The sequence below is a fragment of the Amblyomma maculatum genome, chromosome 3, assembly GCF_055883805.1.
Source record: "Amblyomma maculatum isolate TAMU_Amacu chromosome 3, ASM5588380v1, whole genome shotgun sequence".
NCBI classification, from domain to species: Eukaryota; Metazoa; Arthropoda; class Arachnida; order Ixodida; family Ixodidae; genus Amblyomma; species Amblyomma maculatum.
This window is the reverse complement of record NC_139346.1, coordinates 196,650,502-196,674,706: the sequence shown is the minus strand read 5'-3', so window position 1 is coordinate 196,674,706 and position 24,205 is coordinate 196,650,502. Positions and strand designations below refer to the sequence as shown.

The 24,205-nt window shown below is 46.3% G+C and overlaps 1 protein-coding gene across 1 annotated transcript in view; it reads right to left on the bottom strand.

Annotated features, from left to right (window-relative positions):
* Positions 1–24,205, bottom strand: part of LOC146197356 (scoloptoxin SSD14-like) — a 42,064-nt gene that overhangs the window by 10,712 nt on the left and 7,147 nt on the right. The window contains exons 3-8 of the mRNA XM_084597175.1: positions 24,014–24,136; positions 22,397–22,494; positions 18,430–18,622; positions 12,148–12,284; positions 5,905–6,055; positions 444–513 (exon numbers count right to left, since the gene is read on the bottom strand). Coding sequence (XP_084453301.1) covers positions 444–513; positions 5,905–6,055; positions 12,148–12,284; positions 18,430–18,622; positions 22,397–22,494; positions 24,014–24,136 — 772 coding nt within the window. The remainder of the gene's footprint in view (positions 1–443; positions 514–5,904; positions 6,056–12,147; positions 12,285–18,429; positions 18,623–22,396; positions 22,495–24,013; positions 24,137–24,205) is intronic.

Sequence of the window (24,205 nt, the reverse complement as noted above, 5' to 3'; positions counted from 1 at the left end):
GGTATACACACGTATAGGTATCCTGTTACCCTGACTAAGGTCCTTTCACATTGCTGTGCCGAGACGGGCTCATTGAATGAGCGGTTGGCAGAAATACTTTCAGAAAGACGAGGCAAATCGCATCCTCGCAATGATGTCTACGAAGTCCGCTCCCAGATATAGTGAATGAACGTATGCGGCATGACTATTTAAAAAAGGTAAATGAGTACGCGCATTTTTCTCTACCAGCCCTTCAAAAGACTTGCACACACAACTATACAAGCCTTTTGAATATAGTGCTGGATTTTTTGATGGGTTTAACATCATAAAGCAACTTAGGCTATCAGAGAGGCGAGAGAGAGCGCTTCTTCCATGCGCGCCTCTGAGCGTGGTACGTTTTTCCTATAATAATAAAAAGGCTGTGCTTTCGGGATCCGAGTAGCACATAGCATGGGGCTCCTCACCCCTCCGCCCCGTTTCGAGTCGCCAAGATTGCCCACGCGGGAGATGGTGAACTTCAGCAGCTCCACTAGCCTGGAAAAAGAAGGAGGAAACACGCAGCTAGCGTGAAATTCTCCCTAACAAGCAGTTAAATATTCAGAGATAGGCTAAACAGGAGGGACTGTGTGCGAGAGCGGCAATTTTTACAAATTCACTGCTCTGTCTGCGACAGTATTGAGCCTTGCTCCTAAATAATTTTGAGCAAGTTTCAAATTTTTAGAAGTTAAAAGAGCAAACCTCAGCATGCTCCTGATATCTGGAATTTCCTCAAAAGAGTGACCAAATATTAGCTACGGGAAATGCCACTGCTTTTAACAGTACAAAGTTTTGTCACCCATTCTTAGCCGCCTTGTCCCAATGTCATTCCAGAATCATGGCTAACGTGGCGCCAAAATATAATGGCAAAGTTTTCGTCACAATACACGAATCCGCGAGCGTCTTACTAGATGTCAGGCAAATATAGTGACAACAGATGGCGCCAGGTAAATCACACTGCCTCTTATTTATTAGGCAGGGTATCATCCGACTATCCACTCACTGGATACTGACTTCACATATGGCGCTGTACAGGTAGAAGAGGAGAGTTTCCATTGATTGTGAAGCCTGTAGCGATATCCAGAACGACACCTTCCTCCCAACACTCTGGATTTCAGATGTAGTGGAAGTAAAACTAGCCGAACCAGGACATTTTCTTTAACACGAATTAGCTACAATAGTGCCGCAAACTCTATTTGAAGTGTTGGAGGTATGCTGCATTAGCGCAGCTAATTTAGGTAAAAAGGGCCACAGTAGTAGAATTGAGCAAAAACAATAGCTATAGCACCCATGGTACAAAATCAGAAATTAAAAATTTCAAAACCTTCATGAAAATCAAACCAAAGTAACTTTGAACAGGGCTTATAATAGCAAAGGTAAGTATAAGTCTGAAAACTGCAATACGATTACTAAAATAACCAGTATTGAACAGGCAAGAAGAACAACGCACGCCGCTCCAACAACACAACAACGAAACAGCAGAAAGTGCTCAGATCATCGACAACGGCAGACGTGGCCCTTCGATACTTTTGTGTAGGTATTTGTTACCACTAACAAGAAATTAAAGTATCGGAGTAATGGTATTAAAAATATCATTACTCCAAAAACAAAATACCTATCATTAAACTATCTTCATCAAAATAAAACCGATATTGAAAAGGTTAAGTAGAAAACAATATATCAATTTTTTTTTATGTCACAAAGGTAAATGTGCTGTGCTGTTTTTTCTTGTTCTTTTATATTTATAGATCTGAGACGGAGCTCATTTTGGTACTATTCGCTGATCCTGTTGATTTTCCATGTTGTGTAGTTATCTCGAAATTTTCTAGACGGAAATATGCACGTTAAAAATACGATGTTTTTAACTTTTTTTTTTTGTAAAATCACCGTCGGAAGTTTAGATGCACCATGATTTTTATCACTGACACCTCGCTCTTTTGGCATGTAGCGGGCCCGAGCTAGCGCGGCCGGTAGCCACGTCTTACCCATGTGACGATGTGACGTCACACCCCACGTGACACTAGGGTGAGAGCTGGACTACCAACTCAAGCGGTCGGCAGGAGCTGCCAACTTGGGTCTCTCGTATCACATGGGACGATTATGTCAGAATCAGCCTGCTAGGACCCTGACATTCCCGTTACCCCTATAGGCCACAAAGGCACGTTCATAAGACTTGGTTAAATGGGGCTTTGTATGTGGGCCGAGGAAGAAGAACGCTCGGCCACCCGCAGCTAATGCTTTCGCTCAATATTTAGTTCAGCTGCGTTGAACGCTTGTAATTTTTAGTTTGGAGAAGAAAGTGCTGCTACAAGCCATAAGTTCACAAGAGGCTCTAATAAGCTCGAATGTATATATACCTTCAGAATACTCGACAAGATAAATTAACAAAAAAAAAAAAATCCTCATGGCAACGAGGTCATCTTACTGGAGAGAGGCGTTCTGCATTTGCTTTAAATATAGCACGGCCGCATCGCGGCATCTTCGGAACTGGCTGTTTGAACGAAAGCTGTCCTTAGTGGAGTTAAGTTCAGTTAACATCTGAATAATGAATGTTATCAAGATATGTTGTACCTAATAACATCTTTGCCATTTCGTTTTTCCTTGTTTTTATTCTGAAGTTTTATCGCGGAAGGTTTCGATTCAAACGTCTGTTAATCACGGCATTCATTTCTTGTGATTAATTAACAACTTCTTCAGCCTTAGCCGGCGATTAATACACCCTATAAGGCGAAATATGACCGTAGGTTTAGAGGCAGTTTAATTTCGCGATATGGGGGCCGAGGTTAAGCTTTAACTGATATGCTTGATATATGTGAATCTAGAGCTTATTCTATATTGTTCTACGCAATGATATTTCAACTGACACCCAATCCTCTCGCACTTCTATACTAGACTGTTATACGGGAGGCGCTTTCACGATACCTGCCGGAGCCGCGGCAGTGTTTCGACAACTTCGCTCCGAGCGCGCGCTTCTCGTCAAAGAAAAAAAAAAAACGAAAAAAAAAATTCCTGCGCGGAAATATTTTGGGGACATCTGAGCTCCATCTGAGCGCCACTTTAATGTCTGCAATATGAGGCACCCCTTTCAGATCCACGCTCGCGCATATGCAATTTTTAATCTCTAAATGCTTAATCACTATTCATTTAATGCCTGCCTGTCTAACTTAAGGTTTAGCTATCCAGCTTTTCCTTTAAAAGTTCGAAGATTGCGGGTAAGGCCGGGCGCACATAGGCACAACCCCGCGTGCGAAACTTCGGTGGCTTGAAATGCTGGCCGTCACTATTCTCGCTTTGCGCGTGCTTTCAGGGTGCCCAACTAGGCAAACAATAGGTCAAATCTAGCAGCGACGCATTCCTAATAGAAGTAACTTTTACAGCAATCAATTGCGTCCGCTTCAAAAATCACCACCCGGAAGTAAGCCATTACATCGCCTAATTACTAAACCAGAAAAGTAAGTTATTACAATGTACATTACAAATAAAATAACTAGCTTACTTGAATTGCGTTGAGTAGAGTAAATACTCTCATGTCTTCTACAGAGCAATGATAAACTAATAAAAGCAGCTGCATCGACTGTGCAGCTTAAAATGCAGCCTAAATAAATTTGTGCAGCCAGATTCGTTATTATCCATTCATAAACAGTGCACGAAATTTGAATACACTAAATATTTCACTAATATAATTTCAAACTTCCCTATTTATGTTACCAACCTGATATTTAATGGATGTATCGCAATATTCACAATACACTACCGAGTATCTATATCAGAAATTAATTTGAGTTCTATACCTTGCATCGGTATAAGAAATCTAACGGCATCTGTATCGAAGATACTTTATTTTGAAATACAGTGTCTAGCCTTGGCCAACGAAAGTATCTGCATCGGAAATATAGTTTCGATTATATATTTTCTGTCGGTATAAGAAATTAAAATTTTCAGGACACATGCATCGAATATCAATTTTTTGACTTGAAGTTCCATGGCGAGCCGTGGGAAAAGACAGTATCTGCATCGGAAATCAATTTCGGTTGTATATCCTGCATAGGTACGGAAAACAAATATAGAGGGCAACTGCATCGAAAATACTTTTTTGATACATCGCGCCCAGCTCTGGGCAAGGAAGGTCAACGCGGTCACACGCAAGGCTTACCGGTGCAGTTCATCGGAGTCAAATACAGGGACCTGAATTTGTTTCTTTGCCGTCAGCACAGGATCCCTGCGGAAAAAAATTCACGCATTTTTCTTTCGTGTTTTGCCAAGCCACTAAGCAAGCGTTCTACGCAGCTGGGTGACGCGCCCGTGACGCCACCTGGCCGCCTCAGAATGGAGATGCCAGTACGAGGTAGCTAGCTGATGGTGGAGTCAACCACGATATTACTGGGAATGTAAAAATGGAAGGAGCTGTACGTACAAATATTTCACGCATAATGACTATTAACTTCCGGGTGATTTGCGATTACGTTAAAATTGAATACAGCGAAAATATGTAAAAAACAAGCGATATGCTTGATACTAAGAAACAGAAACCGCGTGGACTTATCAACGCTAGTAATGATATACATGATTAAACCGAGAGGGGAGAAAACACTGCTGAGTATCCCGAGGAGTCTGCCCCTCGTCAACCTTGGCTCGTGCCCTTCCAATAGCGAACCGGCAACTTCAATGTCATCATCTTTCAACAGCATGTTTTCGTTAAAATTACGCTAAACAAGGCGACATATATACAAGCTATATTGAGGCCGTTCTAGACGCTGCGTATACTAGGGAGCGTCTGGCTATTTTGCACAAGCTGATGTTTATAGCCCACTGTGTATCGCGACCGGGAATCCAACTCTGGATGAATAATGCTTAGTAAAACTTGCACGCAGGCTAGTTTGTTAGTTGAATCTGATGACTTCTGGCGCTGTATTGTCTAACACATACGCACATACACAAGCGATTGCAACAATACGTCCATACCGGTGATGTGCACGATATCAACTGGCTATTATTTATGGTATGAAGAAGAAAACGTGACAAAGAAACGGAAGGGTACAACAAGAAGAGGAAGAAAACTTGGAGAAAAAAAACGGAGAAGAAAAATAGAAAGAATATTAAAGAATAAAAAACGAAAACTATAATTAAACAATGAAAAATCCGCATATCTTCATGTTCTGCTGTCCAGACGAAGCATTAGAAATTCCTTCCTGATGAGCGCTACTGACGGTACACTCACGCACTCCCCCTCCTGACCCGAAATCATTTTAAAGATTCAATAATCTCTCTCTTCAAATTATTTTTCGCCCGAGCCAGCACCTTAGTTTCCCTGAATCTGGCCACATAACGTTTCATCTTTGGATCTTGTTCAGTGCCATCCTTTCCACTCCGAGAGCAGAGAGGGTTAACAAGTTCCCTGGAGCCGGCAATACTTCTCACGCATTCCTGTGCTAGCTTAACGTCTCATCTCTTGTAAATCTCTCTCTCTCGCGCGCGCGCGTGTGTGTGTGTGTGTGTGTGTGAGAGAGAGAGAGAGAGAGAGAGAGAGATAGATAGATAGATAGATAGATAGATAGATAGATAGATAGATAGATAGATAGATAGATAGATAGATAGATAGATAGATAGATAGATAGATAGATAGATAGATAGATAGATAGATAGATAGATAGATAGATAGATAGATAGATAGATAGATAGATAGATAGATAGATAGATAGATAGATAGATAGATAGATAGAGAGAGAGAGAGAGAGAGAGAGAGAGAGAGAGAGAGAGAGAGAGAGAGAGAGAGAGAGAGAGAGAGAGAGAGAGAGAGAGAGAGAGAGAATGCAGCGCCAGAAGTCATCAGATTCAACTCAGGACTTTGGGCTCTGGAGCAGAAACAGCGCTTGTGGGCGCAGGACTTACGTCAAAGTGTATGTGCTGGCGAGTGTCCCCAGCAGTGCTCCAGCACCAGGAACAGGAACAGTGTAAAGCGTCCTCGTCCCAAAGTAGTGCTCTATAGGAGTGACCCACCGCGCCATGTAGTAGATTATGTCTTCTGGCGTCATAACGCCTCCTGCAACGGCGACAACCAGTGTGATATATGAACGCGTTCGAACAGCAGAGTTTTTGAGCAGCGTGCACTGTAGTGAACCATTCCCGCCAGCCGCGAATGGTTCCGAGGCGCAAGTGCAGACGAAAAGTTGGCCTGAACATAGTCTGCACCTAGCCTGTCGAAGCTTTCCGCGTATGGTCTGCTCTCGGCTGGCGATGGCGATATATGCAATAGCGTTGCATGGTAGTGCAGTGCTAAAATTTTGATTTTAATGCGATAGCAATAATGGATCTGTTCTCCAGAAAAACCTCCGTCGGCACTGTGAGCGAAAAATCTTCTGGAAGGTGTTGATTGACAAGTGACTTGGGCTGGCACTGATTGGTCGTCGGGTTGTGTGACGTCATGAGACTACATGCCATTGTACTTCTATGCCATTGTCGAATTAGCAGGTAGCTCCTGTGAGATGGATGGCTGACTGTGGGAATCGAACTTGGGACCTTTGGAAGGGTCAGACGAGGATATCCATAGGCCGCGCAGGCGCGTTCGTACGTGTTGGTTAAAGCGGGCTTTATATTACGTCAGGTGGCCTTACGCTTAACGTGGTAGATCATGGCTGTATGTTAATAAGAACGTGTGATAAAAGAGGAGCGTAAATTTAATGCTTTAATGATCAATAGAGGAGCAAAATGCGTGCATGCGAAAGTAGATACGCAAGGGGAGCCGCAAATGGTGGCCTGTAGAGTGACAAACGCAAATACAGAGCTTAAAGGGGTCACGAAAAAATATTTTCTAAAACTATATAACGCACTCTAGGAACAGGTACCGCATTAATTCCTCGCGCGACGCAAAACATATTAAGCTAGCGTCATTCATGGGCAATAGAAGACATTGCTCCTCATTCAATCCTCAACAAGCAATCTAGGCCGGCGCGTAAGAAGAACAAACAAACAAACAAGCAAACAAAAATCCAGCCGCGACGCGCAACTTGGGAGCGTCATTGGCCGGGTGCACCCGCAGCCGCAATGACGTCAGCGGGGAGATTTGCGCGTGGAGTTGTGTGGCCTTAATGTCACTCTTTTAAGTTATTTGCAAACAGTTGATTCCAAGCAAAGCTTTAAATCTTGACTCGAATTCTCACAAAGACCACCTTTATGGATTTGTTGCATTAAAATGTTACCGCAAATACCATTTCAGGGGCCATTTAGGTGCCCCCCCCCCCCCCCCCCCCCTCTAACAAAAAGAGTGCGTCAAAGGATAGGTTGGGCACACACTTTCAATGATATCACCCGCACCCCGCCCTACAAAAGTGCGATTCGTTTCGTCGTGGACGATCGTAATCTGGAATTCGGAGCAGCTCCCAGTTGGAGCTGCCACTACAGAGCCTCGCCTAGACCGCCTCGAAGAGGGCTGCGCTTAAGTTTCGCATCATCTAGAGTTTTGACTTTCGGCAAATTGTTTCAAGAATCTACACCTCCAACCGATTTTTTTTTTGCACCTTCCAACAGGACAGGTAGTGGGCCTTTGTATTTTCAGTGCCATGTTTGCCGAAACATTTCCAGGGGTGCACTAAAATCCGCTTAAGTGCAGCCGTTTCCTTCTTACTGCTACCGATTATGTTGCATATGTTTTTTTTTTTTTTTATGCCTTTGCCGTCTCTCGAGGCTAATTGGAGGCGCAAGGCTTATTTGTTGTCCCCGGGCGAGAGCAGCACGAGATTCATTCATTCGTAAATCTTTTTTCATGCGGATGACCTGAGGCCTAGAGGGGAAGGGGGTGGGTTAGATGAGGTTGAGGGCGCCAGACTCCGACATCAAGTCTAGCAGGGCACTAAGCTTGCGCTTGGCGTCGGTAATGGGGGCTGTCCAGTCTTCTTAAGTTTGAATGTGGTGAGCAGATGTGTAACGGGCGCGGAGGCTAGCCGTACCAGGACAGGTCCAGATCAAGTGCTGCAGGTCAACGGAGTCAGCAGGGCAGTTGGGGCAGCCGATCTTGGTTTGGCGCCAACTGCTATGCTGTGGCTTTTTGTGTGAATTTCGCTAGATGGCACCACGCGTCTGTCTAACGGGTGGTTCGTTGTCTTGGTCGTTCGAATTTTCTATGCGCATATTTCGATACGCGGTCGTTGCCTTAGATAGCCTATACTCGGGAAAGCTTTTTAGATTTTTTTTTATCATTATCGATATTTTTTCTTTTCTAACTTACTACCACCCTCCTTTCCCTAAGTGCACTCTGATATTACGATGAGTATTACGATCGCGTACTCAGGAAGTCGGCGTTTTGCGGCGGATTGCGCATTCGACAGGGGATTGGAAGTTTGGTGGCTATATTCGTGGCGGACTTCTTTTCTTATTAATGAGTGCCAGTTCCTGCGGACACTCTTTAATGACAGGCTCTGCCGGCACATTCTGTCCCAGCCATTCATGAGACAAAAATAAGAAAAAGAGATATCAGAATTTTTTTTAACGCACTTACCACATCTCAAGGCGTAGTTTTATAAACGAGTACGTCCACATGGTTATACACTGCGCGCAGTAGGCTAACCAATGAATATATCGATTGGACCATAGACGAGAGGTTCAACGCAACACAGGCAAGAAATTCGCATGTCGAGACTTCTTTAAAACTACGGAAAAATATACAGCCGTTGGTTTGTCAAGCGTCATGCGGTGGCAAACGAACTTAACTGGACTACAGTCCCAAATTTCTGGTAAGGGCTGAGCGGGATACCTGGTGGCGCGTGGTTGACTTTATGGGGGTTATTCTCGTAAGTACGCTCCAAAGGAAGTCGCCTTCTAGCCCCAGCGTGCCAGCCCTAAGAGACAGAGCTGTGATTCCCAACCCGCGGTGCGAGAAGATCGCCACTGCAGCGGGTTCCGGCAAGAGGGGACAGACAAAGGTTGCGTATTCCAAGCAGGCTTTATTCTGCCCGAGTACACGGCAAAAACACAGCACTCAAATACAACCGCCGTAGCGAGCGAACGACCCGACCCGTTCGCGTACGGGGATGAAATAAAACCACCGAAATGGGGAAAAACACGCGAGAAGGCGGGAGAGGCGTTCTGCTCTCCTGGCGAGGCTTCGCGTTCACGGTCCGGATGCGGTATGCGTATGCGGTGGTCTCATGGGTGGAGTCTGAACTGCGCGCGATATCACCCGTGGAAAGACGAGATAATCGCGGGAGGCGGCGCTCATTTCGGACTGTGGAGAGGAGGTCTCCAGGGTAGGCAGGGAGGAGAGAGGGAAAGTCTCGGCTGCGTCGCTGCGGGAGGCAGTATGGGGTGAGCAGTGTGCCCTCCTCACGCCATCCTCCCTACCAGCGCGTGCGCAAACTCGAGTGATAATTACGCGCGGCCGTTATAATGGGACAGAGTATTCGTGTGTATTCCTAGACCCCCCCCCCCCCCTCCTTAAAACCGATGTACGACTAAGAAGTAGCCGCGCTCACTTTAAACCCATTTAAGAAAAGCGCCAACATATCAAAAGTTGCAGACAGCTCACCGCCACGGGCGCCGCTGCAGAAGGCCATGGGTACCAGCAGGGCCGACGACCACCTACAGACGACCATGGAACCCAGGATGGAAGTGACGATCACCGCACGCGCACTACCGCCCTTCATCGTCGGTCGGCCATGGCAGCTTGCTGGGGACGCGCGAGCGGCGGGTAGGATTGTGTCCTTCCGTTGCGTAGCGTGCTGCAGGTTTCCCCCCAGCTGATCGAACGCTCGCTCCTGGCGTGCCTCTTTTCCCTCCTTCGTCGACGCATCCGAGGGTGAGCGCAGCGGATGCCAAGATGCTCGCGTTGGTGAGATCGCAGCTGCGAGCCTGAATCGGCGCCTGTCTCGCTGTGGTAGACATAGGCGCTCGTTCCACGATCTTCAGCTCGATCGCTCTATGGCTGACGGAAACCGTTTTTGAATGTGGCTTGCTTGACGGTGACAGCAGGCTTTTACTCTAGGAATGCGGCCACCATCTTAACGGCTTGGCCCTCGATGCTGTAACGTTTGTAGTAGCGTCCACCGGCTCCCTTCTCTGCTGGTTCGATGCGAAGCTGTGTATTTCCTAGTTACTTTTTGCCCTTTACATTAATTTCTTCCAAACTTACCCAACTCGGATGCTTGCTCTGGATGCAAGCATGCACTCAATATCGACAGAGCATCCCGACAGTGTTCAGCACGAGAAATTACTCCCTGCGCCTTGGTCAGAGTTATTTCTATACCGTGGGCGCAAGTTGTAACGAGGTGCGATGCTCGAATGTCGAGCCTGGCTTCTCGCTGCAGGTGCATGCTGGTGGGGGAGAGCGCCTTTCTCGGGCCACGCACTGGTGCTCGGATTGCGATGCGCGTTGTGTAAATAAAGCCTTCGCCACCTTCGCTTGCAGCTCTGTCGCGCAGTCGGCGGGTGCCCGAGGCAGCAACCGTGGCGTTGCTAAATTATAAAGTTCTACGCGTTCGACAACTTCATCATGCGCATCACATGGCAGCGAAATGGTCCAACTTAAAGCAGGTCTTAGGGCAGCTCGCATGCTTAGCGATGCACACGTAGTGCAATATAGCTCGTCTAAGCGTGACGTTACTAACTTCGAAGGACTCACGTGTATCCTCCTCGTGGGGAAAAGGGTTGCGAAAGGTGCCATCAAAGTTTAGCAGGCAGGGATCCAACGCACTAACAGAAATACAAGCTACGTTCTGGCGCCCGCAGAGGCAGCGCTACCGGCATGCCCTCATGTATGCCGCGGCCGCACCACTCAGCTCTCAGAGCCCGTCAAACACTCGTCGACAAAAACGGATCCTACCGTTGTTCGTCCTAAAATTCTCTTCAGCTGACTAGGCTTCCCAATGTACCCATGCAATTAGTATGGTCACCATTTGCACCCAGCGAAGGCGCCCAACGAAGGCACCCGGTAAGCCTCTTCTCTGAGGCTGCCTGCTGCAAGCTATCGCGACGAACTGGCGAAAGGACTCGGCAGCACGGATTGCAATGTCATACTTTTCGTTCCCAGAACGTTTGCACGCAAAGGTGCATACGCTACAACGGTGTTCGTCGTAGAGCACGGTAAAGTCAAAACAATACGAGAGAATGTCCATCACACCAGCGTTCACGTGTCAGCCTGCTTTAGAGCGGTGCAGTCGTGCAACCACTTGTTCTCGCAGAAAATGCCAAGATCGCACTGGGTAGTGTCAGCCTCTGAGCTCTCGCGGCAATATAAGTTACGAGGTTTTTACTTTGTTGCCGTTGTGGAATCACTACTGCAGTATTAGAAGAGACTGAAAGTCAGTCCTGCACATTGCCACGACTAGGCTGTGTGTCGCTAGTCGGATACACACAGACACTCGATTTGTCACTCATCTGGCTCCACGTTCGGGCACTAGGAATGTGGGAGTTATTCTTTAAATAACGCTCTAAAGGGGGCTATACGTGAAAGTCGCCTTCTAGCCTAGCGTGCCAGCCCTAACATTCAGATCTGAGACCCCCAACCCGTGGTGCGAGATGTCGCCACTGCGGTGGGTTCAGGCCAGAAGGTACAAACGCGAGTTGCGTACTCGAAACAGCTTTTATTTTGGCCGAGTATACATCGAAGCACAGCACTCAAGAAACCACTGTAGCGGGCGACCCACTCGCGTATGGGAGTGAAATAAAACATCAAAGGGGGTGAGCTCACGCGAAAGGGGAGAGGAATGTTCTGCTCACCACGCGTGGCTTCACGCGCACGGCCCGCTGCGGTAGGTGCGTACGATGACCGGGTGACTCAGGTGACGGAAAGTCTGAACCGTGCGCGTGCGCAATCACCCGTAGAAAGACAAGAGAAAATCGAGGGATGCACGCTCCTCTCGGACTGTGGAGAGGAGGCCTCCTCGGTAGGCCGAGAGGTGAGAGGGAAAGTCGCAGCGGCATCGCTGCGGGAGACTGGGAGGAAGTGGGGAGTGGCCGGTGGGCACTCCTCTCACCATCCTCCCTAAGAGCGCGCACGTAAACTCAACTGACACGCTGCAGTTATAATAGGACAGGCGATTCATGTGTATCCCCACAACTTAGGCAGCAGTTAATGCATTGTAAGAGCTCGCGATGTATGACAGATCTGTGCAGAGTGAGAAGAGAAACGGATCGAATGGGTACCTTCTCTCTGAAGGTCTGCAGCGATCTCTTCGCCGATGTGGCTCCTGTAGAAGTAGCGTCGTTCCCTGTACTTGGCCATCTCTTCAAGCAGCTCGGCGAGCAACGGCTGTTGCAGCGCCTCGTTAGGGTGCATCAACCTATTCGCGGGATAATTCCAGAACCGATGCCTGCAACAGCAATTGAAAAATCTTATTCGCTCCGTAAAAAAAGGGTACATCTTGACAGGTAGGCAGGGCTGAGATAGAAAAATCATGGGGATTTAGCTCTTGTAAACCAAGCTACAGAGCGAGGGGAGCGTTTGACTTGGTTATGCTTGTTGTTAAATGCGTATATGCACAAAATTTTGGTTGCATTTTTCTTGTTGGTAGTGATGCGTAAAACGTACATTAATGTATATGAATCAGCAGCACTTGGTTTTTACTTGCCGAACGAAGGCTGTGATCGTCACAGGAGGAATGGTGTCACGTCAGGAATGAAAAAACAGCGATAAATTGCTGTTCATCGGTTGTTGTGATTCCTGTACGTTAAGCTTGCCGCGGTGGACGAAGAAAAATTATATAACTATTTTTCTATCGCTCACGTGACCTAGACTTGCCTTTCACGTCACATCCATCGCTCGACTTACGTGATCGAAACAAAAACAGGTGAGAAAAGAAATTTGACTTAAATTACTCAGCGGTCGTAGGCAAACATCACAAGGTATTCCGTGAACAGCAATATCTTGCGTATCAGCAAATGATAAAACACGGATCCAAAACTTAAGTGTCCATACTACTTTAATCTTCCAAACCAAGTGTCAAAAGTCAAGGCCAAATGTCAAAGGTGGAAGTTCATTGGGGTAAATGGTCAACTCAATGCTAAGCGGTCTAGTAAAGTTTAAACGAGAATTTCTGCAGCTTCAACATCAAATTGTTCCACCCGATTGCCTTTGTGAAACCTGGTGAGAGCTCCTGCATATCAGGTTTCAGCAAAATTATTCCTTGCACACTGTGTAACGCAAGAAAGGTTATGTACCCTGACTAAACCTAACTTGAGCTTAATTTATGAGCCGGCAATCACTTGGGTAGCTCTTCACAAATACAATCTTTCAGAGAGCTGTTCTTTCTATAGTTCGTACTCTATTCCACAGTGTTGCCTTATTGAAGTAACTACTGCAGAAACATTAGTGTTCAACATCTAGCGGTAAAAGTGAACCTCGTCTCCTTCCAAAGCTTTATAGCCGGTTACAGGTGAAGAGGGCAGCGGCAAGTACCCTTTAAAGAAGGCCCTCCAGCCAAAATACGTGGACAGAGCTACCGCTCAACAACTGAGGCACGAAAGGATTCTGCCCTCCGATGCCAGTAGATGACAAACGGCAGTGTGTTGGCGACCGGCGTTCAGAATCCAGAAGAAAGGAAACTAAGAAACTGCCAGCCTAGGGAGACGTCGACAAAGTTTGGTGTCTCTCCCTTTGGAGGGGTACCAGCGTCGAGAACGGAAGCTACTGCCTGGAAAACGCTCTTCTTCTGCCTTCTTGACCTGTAACTAATTAGGCACCTCGCTGTTTTCAGATGTTATCAGCACAGACGTAACGGATGTAGGAGATTCGTGCGGCGTTTGCCTTTGTCGTGCAAACCCCGAAAAACTTGCAAAGGTGAGTCAGCTAAAGCACAGAAAACATGCCCGTTAAGGAAGCGTCACCCCAGACCGAATGTGCGAGAAGCGGAATATCTGTAGCGAATACCCACAAATTCTGAACGGTGCTACGATTCCTCTGTTGGCGCAGATGGACAGTTACCGCGCCTTTTTATGCTTCACAACCTGCTCTCTCTTCATAAGATGCAAGCATTCTCCGTTGGTCGGGTCAAGGCAGAACTGTAAAAGCAGCGAATATAGCATAAAGCGACAGTTCTTTCCGCGAGTGATGTTCTTGCGTTTTTACTAACTGCTATAGCATAGGGGGGATTAAATATCTTTCTTGTCTGTTATCCTCAAGACAAAGGCTTGCAAAACAGTTTACCGCATACGTATGACCGTTTTAAGTGTATGTTTTTCTAGAACGATCACTGAGTTGAATAAGCTTAGTAACGACAGACTTTGGAACAAAACTTAACATTTTTTTTTTTACATATCACCTAATCACAGCAGACTTCTGCAGACTTTAGCAGCAGCGGCGGCGAGGGAAAGAGCAATTTTAAGCCATACTTCTGTTTTTTACAGGCACGTGAGCCTGGCGGACCTTTCCTCAGTTCCACCCCTGTGATCTATTCCGGTGGCAGAAATCTCACACTGCGATTTAACGACTGTGCAGAGTTTGGAAACAGCGCTTCATTGATCTTGAAGGCGTCGCAAGGACAGACTGATGTCACACTTGCCAAAGCGGACAGCTATAAAAACACATGACCTCCTTTACTATGGCAGTAGTGGTGACCCAGGAATCATAGATTGAAAGCCGTATATATACTCCTGATTTTTAAAAGTTGGTGTGTTTTTGTGTACTCTGGGTATTTTCTCCGACTTTCCTCCATGTCCCTGCTGCTGCCAATAGTTTCTAGTTTAACCTGAATGATGAATGATGATGGTGATGATAATGTGGCGGTGACGTGTGTAGCGTGCGGTAATAAACTCGACATCATTGGACGTACGTCATCTGAGATGTAATGAGTGTATGTGTACCATTCAGGAACGTGCTCTGGCATCACAGAGGTGCAAAATGGAAGTGACACAAAAGGCATGGCAGTGTCAGACGTGTCGTGTTAGCAAATCCAAAGGTAGCACGAAAGGAACGCACAAAGCTGACGCTGCTCAATGTACTATATAGCTTTGCACAGCAGTTAGCTGAAGACAGGCCTGATATCAGTCATATCTTGCACGACATTCAAGCAAAGCTCAGCGCTCTCATGTCGCCTAAAAATACCGTGGAAAATGTTGAGCCATCTGTGCAGATGATGTAGGATAAATATGATAAACGCCTTGCTCACACGGCATGTCATGACAGTTAGATAAAACACACGAAAAGCAGGGTCCAAGTGTTAGAAGTGCCCCGCCGGGGTGGTACAGTGGTAAGACGCCCGACTACTGTCCGGAGTTCCCGGGTTCGAACCCGACCACGGCGGCTGCGTTTCGATGCAGGCGAAACGAAGTGGCGTCCGTGTGCTGTGCGATGTCAGCACACGTTACAGATCCCCAGGTGGTCGAAATTACTCCGTAGCCCTCCACTACGGCTCCCCTTTCTCGCTTTACACTTTCACTCCCACCTTCATCCCTTCCCTTACGGCGCGGTTCAGGTGTCCACAGAGCAAGTGTGACAGATACTGCGCCTTTCCCTTCAGGTTAACCAATTATTATTATTAAGTGTTAGAAGCAAACTCAAGCCCCGAATCGCTGTCTGTGCAGGAATAACTGAATGGTTTAGAATGACGAAATCGGAAACTCAACATATTAATACGTGTAATCGATCAGAGAGACAATGAGAACTTGCTTGGAAAATTAAACGATTTAGCGAAGTCATCGGAAGTCCCCCCCTTCTCTAGAGCATATAGAGTTACAGTTCACCGAATGCTGTCCAATCCTGATAAGACGCCTGGCGTTATCGAAGGTTTTCTAAAACACACGCGGGACGACTGGTTTCAGAAAGGTATGCACTAATTTCATCTGTAAAGTTTGTTTTCATCCAAGAACACTTGACTAAGCGTTGTAGGGCTCTTCTTTGGGACGCGAAGAAATGGGAAAAAATCGCGGCGCAGGAACTCATTTTTTTTTTTTTTTGTCAGACGCAAAGACGGCTAGAATGGCTTTCTCATCAAGGCAGTAAGTAACCTGAAAAAATCGAACTGTATAGTTTGTAGTGGTGTTGAGTGGTTCACTTAGACTGTTAAAAGTAAGGAGAATGAGTCTCCAGTGGAAAATGAGCCCCGCTCTAAGAAGTTACGACTGAAGGTAGTGAAGATAAGGAAGAAAATTGAAAGAATTAAGGGAGAACCAATTATTTCTCCGCGATATGCTCAATCAAGAGAGCAATGTTCTAACTATGCGAGTGAAACCTGAGCAATCGTGCTTCAGTGTGAAAGGAAGTCAAAATGAAAAGAAAAGAATTCAACCCTGTCAAAGCAGGTGAAGCAGACCGGGAATACCCCATAGAACGATAACGAAGAAGCGGCTGCAGGACTGGAAGCGCAAGCTCAAAGAGAACAGCATAAGCCGAGAAGAAACTAGACTGCCGACACGAAGCTAAAAAGGGAGTAGGAAAGAGAACTCGACGCGCGAAAGAAATAAGTCAATGTTTTTTTTTTGTTGTTGTTTTGTTTTGAAAGAGAATTCGCATACGTGAAAGGTACAGAGGAACTAATCTGTTCCAAACGGGAGGCGCCGGGCGTTTTTGGAAATATAGTAGAAAGCATGGCTTGTTTGAGTGCTTAACATTTGATAGGGTGGGTGTTTCTGTATTGCTGATTTTTATGTGCATCTTGAGAATAGTGAGTTATGTTTGAAGCATAATTGTACTGATGTGTGTATTTTGAGATACCTATTTGAGACCTATTTGAACTCGGGGTGAGCGTACGTTTGCATTTGCAATATGAAGTTTGTGAGGGAATGCATGTGCGCGTGATGTACGTGTGTATTGAGAATATATTAGGACAATATTCTTTAAGGGAGCGGCAGTGTCATGAAATCGGCGCACATTTTTATTAGGCCAGCACGGCGCGAAGGGAGCACGCGCGGCGTCTGCATGTTGTTGTTGTTGTGGCTGTAGGAAGAAGGAAAAGGAAATGGACGGGCCTGCTACAGGCTCTGTTGCTGAGCCACCTCCGCTGCCTCGTGTGGACAGAGGAGAAAATAGAGGAGAAAGGAAAAAAGAAGAGGGAGAGAAAGGCGCGCGCCGCAACAACAGCCGTCGGCTACCACCGAAGCAGTGGCTGGTGCAATGACAGCCTACAACAGATAAAATTTGGTGGCTGGCTAGCCCCCGCCGCAAGCGGCGTTGACCTACTGTCCCAGCCCCGTAAGGCCAGGAACTGCCCCCGTCTGCATGGAACATTCTAGCACATTGCAAAAGCGTCTCCTTTCCCTGGCGAGGAGAGCTTGTAGCCTTCTAGCACATTGTAAAAGCGTCTCCTTTTCCTGGCGAGGAGAGCTTGTAGCCTTGCGCGCATCGGCGTCACCCCCCTCCTCATCACCCGGTGGCGATGGTGACTCAACCGGCCGGGAATGTGCCAGTCTTCTCGAAAACTTTCGTCAGTGCCTAACCAATTACGACGTGCGGCTCGGCGGGAGGGGGAGGGGAAGCTTAAAACAGCGAAGTTTCGTGTATGTGCGTGACGGCCTTGGCGCGTTTTAACAGAAAGACGCGGCGCGCCCTATTTATTGAGGTGTGCGCCGCTTGAGCCACCCAGCCGGTGCTTGAGCCAGTGTTGCTGCGAGTTCATAAGTGCGACTGCTCGGCTTCCGGGGTCAACCCGCTGCTCGGCAAGCCCGCAGATCTGCGAGGAAGCGGCGCTCGTCTTACATGGCGGCCACATCGTGACCCTCCAGAGGACGGTCTGCGACAGTGCCCGTTGAACAATTTGGTGTTTGTTTTACTCTTTCGTGGATTCCACAGTGTTGCAAAGCACCTGGGCTTATGAAGCTTCTTTAGTTGCATGCTGATGCTTCAGCAGCTGGCTGCAATCGCCTACTTGTCCCTTGGGGCACTTATGTCATTATAGAGAGGTTTAGCATAGCGCGGTCCGTGATCTGTCACCATTACCCATTACAGCGGATCGACGGTACTTATGCGCTGATTGATCAAGACGCGCCAGGTCTCTGTGCCGGATGGATGAATGTATGGAATGGATGGAATATAGGAGCGTCCCCTTTGAAACGGGGTGGTAGCAGTAGCTATCATGCTCATTTTTCTCCATATATCTTAATTATTGATTTAGAATGGTTAACTAAACCATCATTCTATTTATTAAAATTTAGTTCCTACATTACTAACATTGTGTCACTTCTCTGCTTTTAAGCCACCAATCTTCCAGTCGTTTTTTGCTAGTTTCCACCGCCGGTTTATTCACCCGGCCACTGGTATCTCTAAACCCCAGAGCTTCAGGAACAGTGATTGCGCCTGCATCAACTTCCGGGTGGATACCATTACATTCGCCATAGGCCGGCTCCCGGCATATGGCGCCCTCTGGTGACGTCAAGGCGATCTGGGCATGCGCAATAGAACGCGCAGTAGCGGATCACAGTAACAGATCGTAGATCGTGCTACACTGAAACTCTAATTGTCCCGTAGACTACTGTCTAACAGCTTTATAGGCCTACCGCAGCTTGGGCTCCAAATTGAGGCGTCTCTCGTTCCTCAGCAGAGCGGCAGCGAGTTGGGTGCTGACGGCAAATCCCTTCTTGGCGTAGTTGATGGCAGGCGTTATAAGCACCTTCCAGGGAAGCCTGCCCAGCCGCCGGTGCAGGGCCGCGAAGCCAGCCACGGCACCAGGCACTATGGACGCCTTGCGGCCTGCGTTCACCCGGACACAAAACTCAACGCTCAGCGCGAGAGAAGTGGCAGCCAAGGTCTAGAATACGAGTCTCGTTCGTAAGGTTCGCATTAAAAAACCGTTCGGAGATAACTTAAGCTTTAAAGGGCTGAGAAAGTGTGTGACAACAACCAATAGTCATTGGAACGCTCATTATCACTCGTGAAAAGAGAACAGGGTACTGTTGAACATAATACACTAACGATGTGGAGACACCAAATTTCCTTTTTTTTGTTCTTTGTTTCAAACGTTCGTTTTCACTCCAAAAACCATGATAACGCTCAAATATTCACATATTCGAAGCGAATAATTTAATATTGCATTATTTATGCCAACAATTCTCCCCCCTATCAACTGAACACAAGCCGACAGCGCCAGAAAAAAGAAAGGAATACAGGTTGCGACCACACCCTTGGCATAGCGTCTTTTATTTCGGGGACTTATTCGTAAGTCCCGAGGGAAGAGTTAACGTTGGTAACATGAGCACTTAAAGTAACGTTAGTAATGTTTTAGCTTGTGGCGTGGGGTTTTATGGCGGCTAAGCAACTATAGCTATCATGCGCCAAACACAAGATTAGAGGTTTAGACATCTATAGTTGACATAAGAAAACTGGCTTTTTGAGAAGCGGTAAAACATGTGAAAAATGCATAAGTGCTCGTTGTCCTAAAAGCAGTGCTGTATGAAATGGGATACGCTGACTGTAAAATAAAATGGGATACATTTACTGCAGAATAATGTAAACGATTCCTTTTTTTTTTCTGAATTCTTCGAGTTTTGTACATGTGATGTGAGAAAGAACCGACCTCAAGCTGCTTATGGAGAGATGCGCCTGCATTATTCGAACAAATGCGACTGTGAAGTATCAGCGCAATAACTACATCAAGAAGAAAAATCTAAGAAAGGAATACTTGGACAAAATAACATAGTTATTAATTATAATTAACATTTCAACGACGCAATGAACCATATAGTATGCTGACAATACCAATGCTTTTTTTAAAGCGATAAAGTTGAAAGGGACGTTACGTCGAAAATCCGGCATCGATGTCGTCGCCGGTGTCGTTGGCGTTGGCGTTCTGAGCAAACCATGGGCACGGTTGGAGTAGCTGCTAACACGAAGTAGCTTGTAGCTGAATTGGCCGAGAGCCGATTATTCGATGGTTTGTACGGCTTATGTCACGTACTAAAGTTGGGAGGAGCTGCCAACTCGGGTAGTTCATTAATCAGTAATCATTAATCAATAACAGTCAATCTTGCAATGCTGTTGGTTGCCGAGTCCGGAACGCTACTCCTAGGCCACGCATGCAGGTCAAATTTTCATACGGTTTCTTTAAAGCGGGATTATAGGATAGGGTTTATTGGCCTATCGCGTCAAACGCTTTAAGGTGGAGCTTAAGCGCACATCATGTTTTTTTCTGGCCCTAATTAACCTTACAGATACTAGAACAAACAAACAAAAAAAACTCATTCCGCCATAAAAATGCAAGCATGATATTATTATGCGCTACGCTTGCACAATACTGGAACAAGTTGAAAAGCCATTGATTTCTAGGCGTTATTTTTGAAATTAATCTTCTCTGATCCTACAGATAATGTCTGTAGCTAAGCAGCCCGTCTTGTTGGCATGACTTATGAATTTCGATATATTCTACCAACTCGGTTCAAGAAATAGTTGTATTTTTCACTTCTTCGCTTTCAATTATCGCTCAATAGTCTGGGGGACTTGCGGCTGAACTGACATGGATAAATTGTTAGTTCTCTAACGCAGAGCAGCCTAATCATTTGCGCCCCCCCCCCCCCCCCCTCAAAGCTGCATAAACTTAAAAGACCTAACGAAACATTTTGCTATACAACTAGTAGAAAGTTACAATAACTTCGCTAATTATTATCTTTGTAGACATACTAGTCATTCTTCTTGGCACGCCTCAATTCTATAGAACGTCTCGTACCTGGTAATCTACGGAAATGAAACTGTGTATTATCTAATCATGCTGACCTGTTATGTCCACCTACAACTAGTTAATGTAGGCAGAAAACTAAACCAGCTATTAGTTTTAGGCATGAATGCTCAACCTTTATAACAGTGCATGCTTGATCCATACTACGCAAATTTGTAAGTTTTCTTTTAACGTGAGAGAGTTACAGGCCCCGCTCCCAAGGACATGCGTGCTCGGAATCATGAGCGAAAAATCACAGCATGCCTTTGGCAGGTGATAGTTGGCAGGTGACATGGGTGACGTCAAGAGACCACATGGCATAGCCAATTTGGCAGGAGCTGCCAATTCGGGCTTCGCCTTTGAGATGGGAGGGTTAGATTAGATCCAGTACCCTTGGTTCCAGTAGGTTAGATCCAGTACCCTTGAATCCCGAGTTGGACACGCTGACCCTTGACTACACAGGCAAGTTCACACGGCGTGGTTACAGCGGGAGTTTATCTATACGTCTTTCGTATATTATGGTAGGATATGTCTTTGTGCCAATTAGTTTGTGCGCGATAATAGCTGGACCAATTAACAAAATCGGCAATTTATCGTAGCACGGATACAACTTAAGAAAGCAGCAGTTGCTAACACTGGGCGGTTATACGCGGCGTCGTGTGTATTTCTCCGCTGAACAGTAAACAAAATCAGTTTTTAATATTTGGCAATGCAGACAAGCAACAGGCCCCGCAATTCTTGCGATTTTATTTTGTTATGACGGTTAGCTTGTTACTTGAGCAACCACAGAAGACCTAACACTTTCTGTCGTGGAGGAACGGTGCGTGTCTGTAACTGCAGACTTAAGTTGTAGACTATTCGAATATAGTAGTAAAAATGCGTGTACGTGACCAAGGGTCCGCAAGAGGAGCTGGGAAGCGGTAACGCTATGACGTCATGCACTTAGAGGCGGAGGTGAATAATCGCCCCAATTTGTTTAATATATATATATATATATATATATATATATATATATATATATATATATATATATATATATCATCTTTCGTGTTTTTCCTCCTATTACAACAAATGTTTGCTGTACACTTTTTCATGACCAAGTCCTTTGCCTCTTGCGCAACCCACTTAAGCAGTCCCGGGAAACTAAAGTTGCGAAATGTAAAAATTATATTCTTTTGATTTGCATACAGCTAAAACGTGACGTTACGCACATATAGTTTTTTTTTTTTTAAACTGTTGACGTCACCACTGTCGCTGCATCCTCGTTGTCGTCGCGAGATCAGGGCCACTTTAGGAGGACATGTTCCATCCCTCTGCCTTTCCTCAAGAGTACGGTATTACATCGATTCTGCTGCGAATAGATTCTAAATTCTGATGCTCTAATGAAATAAAAAAATGTGTAATGTGGAACAGCTGGAATGGAGCGACACACTGTAAACCTATAGCCTATGCAATTTGGCCGGATCAAGAGAACTGCTGTGTTTAGTTTTAATTTTAAAATAGACAGTCATTAGACACAAAGCTACACATATGCACGTTCGCGCAATAAACTTAGACGTTGCATAAAGATCAGCTAGAAATTGTTTAGATCATCTTGAAGCAGTTACTTTAAATATACGTATGCCTGTTTGTAGCGCTGTGCTAGTTTTCTTTTCTCGATCGATAGAGGGGCCTAGGCATTGCAACTGTAGGAAAAAGAACCAATAATGAGTCGATATGAAAGAAAGGAAGCCTGCCCCATAAGTCCCACTAACCCAGGGTGGTAGTTAATTTTCTCCCAAGCGGTCTCCCAGAGACAGGGTAGCGAACATACTTACCGAGGCTCGCCAGTGTTTCGTTTTCGGCAAACATCGGCTCGACAGTATTCAACGGCGACCAACCCAAAGCGTCCAGTGCCTCCACCTTACCGGTCGAGCTGCAGTTGGAGAGAAGAAGCGACGGAATCAACTTTCTACAACACTGGGGGCAAAGAATACTGCGCCTCATGTTACGCGATACAACACTGAAACAACGCAAGAAAACCTAACGAGCATATCTCGGAGTGAAAGTCTCAGTGCGACCAACAAAGAACATTCGTGACATTTGAAATGGCAAAAGAGGGCGTCTCAGTCACTTGTCATTGCTGATCCACTTTCAGGTCGGTGAGCTAAGTGGCAGCTAAGAGAGAGAGAGGCCACCTTGACCACTCGTCAAATGTGTATTGTTCGCAAGCTGCGTCACCGCGGTGTCCAGAAAACAATGTAGGGTTGAATAACTCAAACCTTCAGCAGCATGGCTGTAACACATAGTTTTCAGAAAAGAAGGGCAAATAAGACGTGGACAAAGACGAGACGACAAAGGCGGGCGCGTCTCGTCTTTGTCCAAGTATTTTTTGCTCTGCTTTTCTGAAAACTATGTACTAACACGCCCACCTCGCAGCATTAGCTGCGATACATCTTATGCTACACGTATAATCTAGTATATGCTTTAGTGTACACGTTTCCAGAGAGGGCGCGTACATCGATCTTGCGCCGTGCAATTCGAAGTTGATTACGAAGTTGGAAATTAAAGCTGCAGGAAAGGTTGGAATAGGGATTAGTGATAGATGAGTGAAAGCCCAGAAGTTCATGAACGAGCCTTTATAAATTAGAAGTGAGGGCATATACTGTCTTCTTTCACTTGTCACGCGAATGGATCGGCCCTGCTTTCATTTTACCCCTACTTGCGCAGATGACGTCGCGAATGCCTTCAACCAGGCTTTGTTAAGCGGTAATTAGCGGCAACCATTTATATTTCAGAGCTTCTGCGCCATGTCCTCCCATCGCATAAAGGAGACACTTATGCAAGCGACTATTTTTACAAGGACGGCGGACCCGCGGCTAGCTGTTCTGCGGCACAACACGAATTAACCCCCCCCCCCCTCCTCCCCTTGCTTTTCAGCCCAACACCGCTTCAATGCATGGCGCATCTAAATCTGATGTCTAATATCAGAATAATCGCTTATTGTTGAGAAAATATTCTTGCCCATAAATTCAATCCCCGACGTCTTAACAGGACTGACTCCGCAATCGTATACTGACGGCCTAGCCCGCAGCCACGAACATTCGCGCCAAGAAGACTATACGTCAATGGAGCTACCGGCGTGCAAAACAAATCAATGATGACCGTGTGTGCAATCTTTCTTGTGCCCTGCATCAAAGTTCGGTCGACCGAGTAGGGTCTGTTTTATCATTAAGAACACGGTAATCTATCTGTATAGGGGAAATCCCAATTCTCCTTACTGTTCTTTTTAAAATGCACGAAAATTTCATCGTACGGGGCAGTTGCATTTCGAGTCCACCAAGCTTGCAACTATGAGTGCAACACTCAGAACGACAAAAGTCATATCGCGGGGTCACGGGCCCTCTCCATGACCCTGCGATGGAGGCTGGCGAGCTCTAAGGGCAGGTACTCACTGGTTGTAGTAGAGAGCCATCAGGCCTCCTCCAAGGCCTGACCGATGAGGAAGCAAGACGGCCATGCAGAACAAAGCGGCCACGGCGGCGTCGCCAATATAGCCTCCGGCCAGGAAGGTATTCCTGAATCGGTAGAACAGAGTATGAGACGTCTGCCGTAGTACTGTGCGCACGCAAGAGGGAGCACTCGAA